Below are 10,029 nucleotides of genomic sequence, written 5' to 3'. Positions count from 1 at the left end.
GGAATTGAAATTTTACTAATTCGATAATTAATGAAAGTGTAGTGATAGGATGTTTTGTGTCTATCAACTCTCCAGCAGATAGATAATAAACCACAACAGATGGAGAGTCAGGATCTGTGAAAAATGCCTGGAGTAGTTTGTAGGTGATAATTATAGTAATATTTAGAGAAAGAGAAATCAAGGCTTTAGATTGATAGTGATAGTCATTATGAGCCATAAAAGTTTCTTTCTTTGAAAATTTGCTCTATAGATTGCAAATATAAGTTCTTTTAAAAGAGCAAATAAAATTACTGTTTTAGATTTTGACCACAATCTAAGGTTTTGACCACAATCTAATTCATTTCATTTGATTAAAATACTTTAGTATTTCAACCCTGCTTAAATCCAGCCACCTTTATCACCAGGCAGGAGGCAGTCCCCAGAGGTGGAACAAAGCATTTGAGAATATTCAAGCCTTCCTAGTGCTATCTCAGAAACACAGCCATCACAGGATGTGGAAATATTATGCCTTCCTACTCATCCTCAAGATTATTTGTATTTCCCAGTTAGTGTGTTGTTCACTAAGGTTACAGTGATCATCTTTTAGCTTAATAGAAATGCATCCTTGCTTTCAGCAATATCGTATCATTTCTCTCATATTTTTCAAAATCAAGTAAACTCTTTTAGTGTGATCAGGTTCCTGGATGTTAAAATGAGCTAAGTTTAACAAAATGAAAGTAAATCTCAGAAATATCTCTAAAACTAAGCATGCTGTCAGTCCTTGTCTAATCATAGATATTCAAAACTATGAGAAAAATATGTAGAAGAAAAATGTTTAAGTGACCGCTTTCTTTTGTTTTTCCTCTTTTTTGTGGAGGCTAGACAATTATTTCTACAAAGTTTCAGTAGTGGGGGAAAAGGTTGGCTTTACCAGGGAATATGCAGGCAACTATCTTATTCTTCTAATCTGTGTGAGAAAGAGGTCAAGTTCCTGCCTAGATGTCAGAGTTAGAGGAGGGAAGTATGTAGTTCTCTTCACTATATTCCACCACCAGCCACTGTCCCTCTTCTGTGCTGATTTGACATTTGACATGTTATATCTGCTAGATACATGTATGCAGCTGTGTATTTTGTCTTTACTATTTTTATTGCACTTTTCAAAGTTATCCATCTACATAAGCAATTCAAAAGAATAGGTATAGAAAATAATAGGTATAGCACGAGTGAAAGTGAAAGTGACTCAGTCGTGTCCAACTCTTTGCAACCCCATGGTCTATACAGTCCATGGAATTCTCCAGGCCAGAATACTGGAGTGGGCAGCCATTCCCTTCTCCAGGGGATCTTCCCAACCCAGGGATCGAACCCAGGTCTCCTACATTGCAGGCAGATTCTTTACCGTCTGAGCTACCAGGGAGGCCCAAGTCATGGTCAAAAGCAAGTGCTTAACTATAGGATCAGTTGACCAGTGAACTTCCTTTGCAGTTGATGCAGGTTAGCTCAATAGGCACTTCACCTGGCCTTTGAAGACCTTGAGACAGTGCTGCTAATTTACGTTTAGAAGTTCCTGTCACTTTCAGGAATTTATGGGCTTGGCCAGCCTGGGTAGTCTCTTAGTGGACCCACTGCTTTGACACAGGTTTGTTTCTTGTCTCAGAGTTGAGGGTATTTAGTGTTTCTTTACTTGTGATTGACACAACCTTGGGGAAGCTCAGTGGCTTGATTGTCCTTCATTATGACCGAATTCTGCAACATTCAAGCTAGTCTTTCCACTGTTTTCTTCTGTGTAATTTTGATTCTCTTTCCCAAGCATGCCTCCTCTTCTTGATCTTTAGATTCTAATCCTTCTATTTCCCAACCTGATTCTGCCACCATAATCTCTTCCCTTTGGAGCCTTTACTCCTCAAAAGTTCAGAAAGCCAAAAGACAGAAGCCATACAAAACAGAAGAGCAGCAAAAACAAACATCTACTTTTCTTAGACTATTTCTAAATACATTATAAATGCAACAGAATACATACAATTATATTTCTTCAGTATAGTCATAGATTCAAATTTCTTCAGGCTTTTTAATAGTTTACTACCTGTATATTTTATCCCTTTATTACTGTTATGTTTCCACACTTCAACATTGTCCATATTCCACAATAAAAATTTTCATGCATGTAGCTTTTTTACTCTGAATAATTTCCTTAAAGCAAATTCTCAGTAGTGCATCAAAGTTTGTGGGAATCTTTATTATTTTGATAGATATTAAAATCCTATCCCTTGTATTTAATAATGTATAAATATTGTAAAAAATAAAATATTGCAAAGACTTTGCCACAGAAAAACTATATTGACATAGTCAGTTTTATTTTCAAGACATAAGAATTTTTAAATACTGTGTTTTAAGATGTGTCCATTTCCTCTATTTAGGTAAATAATATATATGGCAAACTTTTAATTTGTTATTTATTAGTTTATATAATCAGTGAATTACTTGCCAATAAAAATGATTTTTTATTGATACAATCCTCATTTGTCCTTTCAATATTAAGTCATTCCTCTAATTTTTAGTAATCTTTAAATAAAAATTATATAAACATCAATTTCTTATTTCATCCATTTTACACTATGCTTCATGGACTTTTACTTTGTAGAATAAATGTATCAACCACACATCCCCATCACCATCTTTTTTTCCTTCTTTATTTTCTCTCTTTAATAATGTCAAATTTAACTATAATTTTATGTTGTCCTGCTAGCATTATTTTAATTTTAGCTTAGTAACTTTATTATAACATCAGTTCTATCCAAGCTTTGTCCACAAGTTTATTTCAATCACTGAAAAGTAATTAGCAAATATTCACTAAAATGTGATATGTATGTTTTCACTGTAAAATCACATAGTACTTGGATTACACTTTCTCTGCAGATTGATATGATTTATTTTTATTATATGTGGTCTCTTATTGAAAAGCAGGATGTAATACACTTTGATATATATATATATATATATATATATATATAAAATGAATACATATAATATATACATATTATATGGGTACAAAAGTAATTGCAATTTCAGACCTTAAATTTTAAATCATTATATCTAGACTCAAACACATCTTTATTAATCAAAATAGAAACCATTATAATCAGCACATTTTTGCCAATAAGAAATGTTTGTTTATTCCTATAGCATGAAAATCCTTGCTTCAGGATTCAAGAAAATTCTTGGGAAATATTTTCTGCCTCCTGCTGGTGTGAAAGTGTTTTCTCTGCAAAAAGTCGTCGAGATGCTTGAAGAAGTGGTAGTCAGTTGGCAAGAGGGCAGGTGAATGTGGTGGATGAGACAAAAGTCCGTAGCCCAATTTGTTCAACTTTTGAAGCGTTAGTTGTCCAACATGCAGTTGAGTGTTGTCATGGAGAAGAATTGGGCCTTTTCTGTAGACCAGAGCCAACTGCAGGCATTGCAGCTTTCGGTGCATCTCATCAATCTGCTGAGTGTACTTTTCAGATGTAATGTTTTTGCTGGGATTCAGAAGCTGTAGTGGATCAGACCGACTCAGACCATCAAACAGTGACCGTGACCTTTTCTTGGTGCAAGTTTGGCTTTGGGAAGGGTTTTGGAGCCTCTTGTTCCAACCATTGAGCTGATCATCACCAGTAGTTGTATAAAATCCACTTTTTGTTGCATGTCCAAATCCGATGGACAAATTGTTCATTATTGTTGTGTAGAATAAGAGAAGTTGACACTTCAAAATGAAGATAGTTTTGGTTTGTGGTCACGGATGAGGCAATGCACATATCAAACTTTTTCACCTTTCTAATTTTCTTCACATGCTGAACAACCCTAGAATGATCGACATTGATTTATTTGGCAACATCTTGTGTAGTTGCAAGAGGATCAGTTTTGATGATAGTCTCAGTTGTCGTTGTCAACTTCTGATGGCTAGCCACTGTGCTCTTCATCTTCAAAGCTCTTGTCTCCTCTGCAAAACTTCTTGAACCACCAATGCATTGGACATTCCTTAGCAGTTGCTGGGCCAAATATGTTGTTTATATTGTTGATGTCCTGTTTAGTGCAGTAAGCACTAGCCATGTACGGATGTTGACCATGTGAAACATAGCTAAACAAAATAGCAAAAATAATAGAATATTAATTTTAATAAAACATTCTATTTAACCTTATGCTTTCAAAATATTATTTCAGCATATAAAATGATTAATAATGTTTTGCTTTTTTTATATGCTACATCTTGAAAATCCAGGGTGCATTTATCATAAAAAAACATAAAATATCTCATTAATCTTATTATATTGATTCTATTGTTTCTTTTTACTGTTTTTTTTTAATGTGGATCCTGAAAATTTATAAATTATCTATGTGGCTTTCATTATATTTCTATTGAACAGCACTAATTCTGAGCACTTAACCTTTCTAAGGGGTATTTCCTTCTTGTGATGATATCTTCTCATTTGTAAAGTGTGGTTCATTATCACTTTATTTTATTTTTTTCTTTTAAATTTTATTTTATTTTTAAACTTTACATAATTGTATTAGTTTTGCCAAATATCAAAAAGAATCCGCCACAGGCATACATGTGTTCCCCATCCTGAACCCTCCTTCCTCCTCCCTCCCCATACCATCCCTCTGGGTCGTCCCAGTGCACCAGCACCAAGCATCCAGTATCGCGCATCGAACCTGGACTGGCAACTCGTTTCTTACATGATATTCTACATGTTTCAATGTCACTCTCCCAAATCTTCCCACCCTCTCCCTCTCCCACAGAGTCCATAAGACTGTTCTATACATCAGTGTCTCTCCTGCTATCTCGTACACCAGGTTATTGTTACCATCTTTCTAAATTCCATATATATGCGTCAGTATACTGTATTTATGTTTTTCCTTCTGGCTTACTTCACTCTGTATAATAGGCTCCAGTTTCATCCACCTCATTAGAACTGATTCAAATGTATTCTTTTCAATGGCTGAGTAATACTCCATTGTGTATATGTACCACAGCTTTCTTATCCATTCATCTGCTGATGGACAGTCATTATCACTTTAATACAATTAGAATTGTATTACTCAATTGAAAGTGAAAGTGAAGTTGCTCAGTAGTGTCCTAGTCTTTGCAATCCCATGGACTGTAGCCTACCAGGCTTCTCAGTCCATGGGATTTTCCAGGCAAGAGTACTGGCGTGGGTTGCCATTTCTGTCTCCAGGGGGTCTTCCTGACCCAGGGATCGAACCGGGGTCTCCCACATTGTAGGCAGACGCTTTACCCTCTGAGCCACCAGGGAAACCCACATTACTTAATTAGATTAGCTTATTATTACCTAATATAGGCCAAGACTGTTATCTTTGCACCACGGAATGGAATAAAGGTATTCTTTGCTCTGCTGTAAATATAACAGAAATGGAGACACATAGTTGTGGTTTTATCTGTTGAAGCTGCTACCTAGTACAAAGTCTTCATTTGATTCATTGATTTTGTTTCTCAACTTTCATCTGTTGTGTTGTTTTGTATGTGATCAGGTCTCTGGTTCTTTGCGACCCAGTGGACCATAGCCCCCAGGCTCCACTATCCATAGAATTTCAGGCAAGAAATACTGAAGTGGGTTGCCATTTCCTCCTCCAGGGGTCTTCCAGACCCAGAGATTGAACCTGTGTCTCAAGGTGGTTTCTGCATTGGCAGGCAGATTCTTTACTGTTGAGCCACATGGGAAGCTATATGTTTATAAACTGAGATATATTTCCAAGATCATTTTTGTATAATGCCTGACTGAAAAGTAAACATTAATTAACAAATCAAAGATTCAAGAAACTTATTTTAATACAAAGAGTTGCTAAACCTGAACTTTTGGTATTTCAAATGATAAATTTCCAGAGGAAATCTGAGCACCACAGATTATTGAATATTTTACATATTCAACTCAATTCTAAAAATTCTGAATCAGAATTTTGGAACTTTAAGATATTTATCAAATTTCTGATAATATTCAATGAGGGGGTATTTTTCAGCTTGCTGAGATTAAAATAATAATAATAACAAGAAAAGCTCTTAGATTTTACTTGGTAAAACTCCAAATTTTAATGCACTTGATTGAAACAACAGACACTATTAGGGAAGTAAATAGGAAAGCTTTGAATTTCTATATACTAAGTCAAAGACTTCCCTTTAAGATTTTATTAAACTGTATTTCTTTTAATTTATGTTTTCAAAGGATAACTTACCCAAAATCAAGGAACAGTAGTCATTCTGTATGTTATCCAGTGATTTTCTTCTATACTTAAATGTCTTCAACATTTTCATTAATTTCAAGCAAACTTACCTTTAAACAAAGGAAGCTATTTAAGTCTATCACTTTTCCAACCTTAATTGCATCTCACATATTAAATTCATCCTTCAAATAGCTTCTTCAAGGGCAGGGTTAGTGAAGTATGGCACTCAGGCAAATACGGTTATTTTTTGTAAATAATTTTCTTTTTCTTCTTCTTCTTTTTTTTTTTTTAAAGAACACTGTCAACATCCTTTGCCCTTTTTCTACCTTTCTTTTCTTTTTCCTTATTTTTTTTTATTAAACATATTGTCTATGGCTGTTTTAACACTACAACAGTAGACTTAAGAGTTCTGACAGATAATTCCTAACCTGTAAAGCCTGAAACATTTCCATTCTGACCATTGTCACAAAAAGCTTAAAGACTTCTATCCTAAAGGGAGATTTTGCTTGTCTAGATGAGGCTCCTATTTATTCTTCCTTAATTCTTATCATTGCTACCTGTGCATATCTTTATCAAAGCAGGCATTATCCTGTTTCCAAATTATCTTCTATATTTATTTGTCTTCCTTAGCAGAAAACCTAATATATAACACCTGTAAGATAAACAGGACTGGAAAAGGTCAGTTTTCCTTCCAATCCCAAAGAAAGGCAATGCCAAAGAATGCTCAAACTACCACACAAATGCACTCATCTCACACGCTAGTAAAGTAATGCTCAAAATTCTCCAAGCCAGGCTTCAGCAATATGTGAACTGTGAACTTCCAGATGTTCAAGCTGGTTTTAGAAAAGGCAGAGGAACCAGAGATCAAACTGCCAATATCCTCTGGATCATGGAAAAAGCAAGAAAGTTCCAGAAAAACATCTAATTCTGCTTTATTGACTATGCCAAAGCCTTTGACTGTGTGGATCACAATAAAGTGTGGAAAATTCTGAAAGAGATGAGAATATAAGAACACCTGACCTGCCTCTTGAGAAACCTGTATGCAGGTCAGGAAGCAACACTTAGAACTGGACATGGAACAACAAACCGGTTCCAAATAGGAAAAGGAGTATGTCAAGGCTGTATATTGTCACCCTGCTTATTTAACTTATATGCAGAGTACATCATGAAAAACGCTGGGCTGGAAGAAGCACAAGCTGAAATCAAGATTGCCAGGAGAAATATCAATAACCTCAGATATGCAGATGACACCACCCTTATGGCAGAAAGTGAAGAGGAACTAAAAAGCCTCTTGATGAAAGTGAAAGAGGAGAATGAAAAAGTTGACTTAAAGCTCAACATTCAGAAAACGAAGATCATGGCATCTGGTCCCATCACTTCATGGGAAATAGATGGGGAACAGTGGAAACAGTGTCAGACTTTATCTTTTTGGGCTCCAAAATCACTGCAGATGGTGACTGCAGCCATGAAATTAAAAGACGCTTACTCCTTGGAAGGAAAGTTATGACCAACCTGAATAGCATATTGAAAAACAGAGACATTACTTTGCCAACAAAGGTCTGTTTAGTCAAAGCTATGGTTTTTCCAGTGGTCATGTATGGATGTGAGAGTTGGACGGTGAAGAAAGCTGAGGGCCAAAGAATTGACGCTTTTGAACTGTGGTGTAGGAGAAGACTCTTGAGAGTCCCTTGGACTGCAAGGAGATCCCACCAGTCCATTCTAAAGGAGATCAGCCCTGGGTGTTCTTTGGAAGGAATGATGCTAAAGCTGAAACTCCAGTACTTTGGCCATCTCATATGAAGAGTTGAGTCATTGGAAAAGATCCTGGTGCTGGGAGGGATTGGGGACAGGAGGAGAAGGGGATGACAGAGAATGAGATGGCTGGATGGCATCACTGACTCGGTGGATGTGCGTTTGAGTGAACTCTGGGAGGTGGTGATGGACAGGGAGTCCTGGCATGCTGCGATTCATGGGGTTGCAAAGAGTCAGACACGACTGAATGACTGAATGAGAATCATTATAAAGGTGTATGTAAACATTTTATTTTCCCTGTTGAAGGAGTTCATTGCTCAACTCTTAATTGGGGTTCATTTATTCTATAGCTCTATACTATTTTGGAGAAGGGCATGGCAACCAACTCCAGTATTCTTGCCTGGAGAATCACATGGACAGAGAAACCTGGAAGGCTACTGTCCATGAGGTCACACAGAGTCAGGCACGATTGAGCGACTTAGTACACAGGCTATACTATTTAATCTATCTTTTTATGTTGAACAGAAAAAAAAAGAAAAAGAAAGAAAACCTTAGCTTTGTAGAATAACTTAATAATTGTTTGGACTGTATTGCTCAGTTATATGGACCAAGCACTCAACCACTAAGCCTTTTCCCTGCTCAACTGAAGTTTCTTCAATAGGTCAACTTATTTGTTTTCTGTCATTGTATTGACCTTCAGTATATGTGATCTACTCTGATGATTTTCTCCTGAATGACTTTCTAAAGTATTAATGACAGCTCTTATATCTTAGTTAATTAATTCTACAATTGTGTTTTGAGTAAGTACAATGTAGTGGGTACAGTGGTAATGTTTCACATGTGTGACCTCATTTAAATCCATAAATCAGTATGAATTGAACCTCAACCTGGGAGAAGTTGCTCAGATTAGAATTTACAGAAGCTCTATTTAAATCAAAATTGTCTGACTCTCCATCTTCTGCACTTAAATACAACTCATATTATTTCTGAATCACAGCTATTTCAGAATATCTGGCAAGACTACCAGGAAATTTTAACAAACAGAGCTATTAAGATAATTGTCTAAATGGGTTGAATCAATCAATCAGCTCTTAGTTATTTAAAGGTTGCTTATTTGGCTCTTTATTCTCTCTCTTTTCCTCTGGCTTCCTGCCTATGGCCATTTCATTGCTCTTTAGCACTCTCATTAGAGAGTTGGCATGAAAAGAAAAAAGAAAAAAAAAAAGATGAAAACTAAATGAGGCTATTTGAATTTCCCAATGGGATTAGCAGTTTTAAATATTCCTTCAGGGGAGTATGAGGCAGTGTAGGTAATCTCTCCTCATCCAGAAGGTCATTTACCATATTTAAGTATCATCCTTTTTGTCGTTCAGAAATTAGGAATGTGTAAATCCAAATGAATTTATTTGAAAATGCTGAAAAATTTTCCTTTTCAAAATGTTTGCAAGTTTCAATAATACAGCAGTTTGATTGATTATCTAATTAATTTTGATTGGTGCATCTTATTTTCACTACGTTTTTATTTCACTTTTTTCATTAAATCATTTTACTGAGAGGTCGTTCACATATAAAATCTGCCAGTTCACATTGAGTCATTTCGTGTGGTTTTTAGTAGCTATCCTGAGTGGGGCAGCTATTAATATAAATCAATTTTAAAGCACACTTATCCTACAATAAGATCTCATATGCCCATTTACTGTAAATATCCAATCTTATCCCAGCCCTAGACACCTGCTAATCTGTTTTCTGTCTCTGTAAATTTGCCTTTCGTGATTTTGTAATATAAATGGAATCATGTAATACATTATTTCCTGTGTCTACATTTAACATAAGGTAGACTGACATTTCACCTCACTCCAGTACTCTTGCCTGGAAAATCCCATGGACGGAGGAGCCTGGTAGCTGCAGTCCATGGGGTCGCTAAGAGTTGGACACGACTGAGCGACTTCACTTTCACTTTTCACTTTCATGCATTGGAGAAGGAAATGGCAACCCACTCCAGTGTTCTTGCCTGGAGAATCCCAAGGACAGGGGAACCTGGTGGGCTGCCATCTATGGGGTTGCACAGAGTCAGACATGACTGAAGCG

The 10,029-nt window shown here is 36.1% G+C and overlaps 1 protein-coding gene across 1 annotated transcript; it reads right to left on the bottom strand.

Moving 5' to 3' along the window:
- Positions 1–3,175: 3,175 nt before the first annotated feature.
- On the bottom strand, positions 3,176–3,775 carry LOC132346709 (histone-lysine N-methyltransferase SETMAR-like). Its single transcript, XM_059892170.1, has one exon. The coding sequence runs from the start codon at positions 3,683–3,685 to the stop codon at positions 3,176–3,178; it is 510 nt and encodes a 169-aa protein (XP_059748153.1). The 5' UTR covers positions 3,686–3,775.
- Positions 3,776–10,029: the final 6,254 nt, after the last annotated feature.

This window comes from Bos taurus, chromosome 12 (genome assembly GCF_002263795.3).
Source record: "Bos taurus isolate L1 Dominette 01449 registration number 42190680 breed Hereford chromosome 12, ARS-UCD2.0, whole genome shotgun sequence".
NCBI lineage: Eukaryota > Metazoa > Chordata > Mammalia > Artiodactyla > Bovidae > Bos > Bos taurus.
This window is presented reverse-complemented; position numbering and strand designations above follow the sequence as displayed.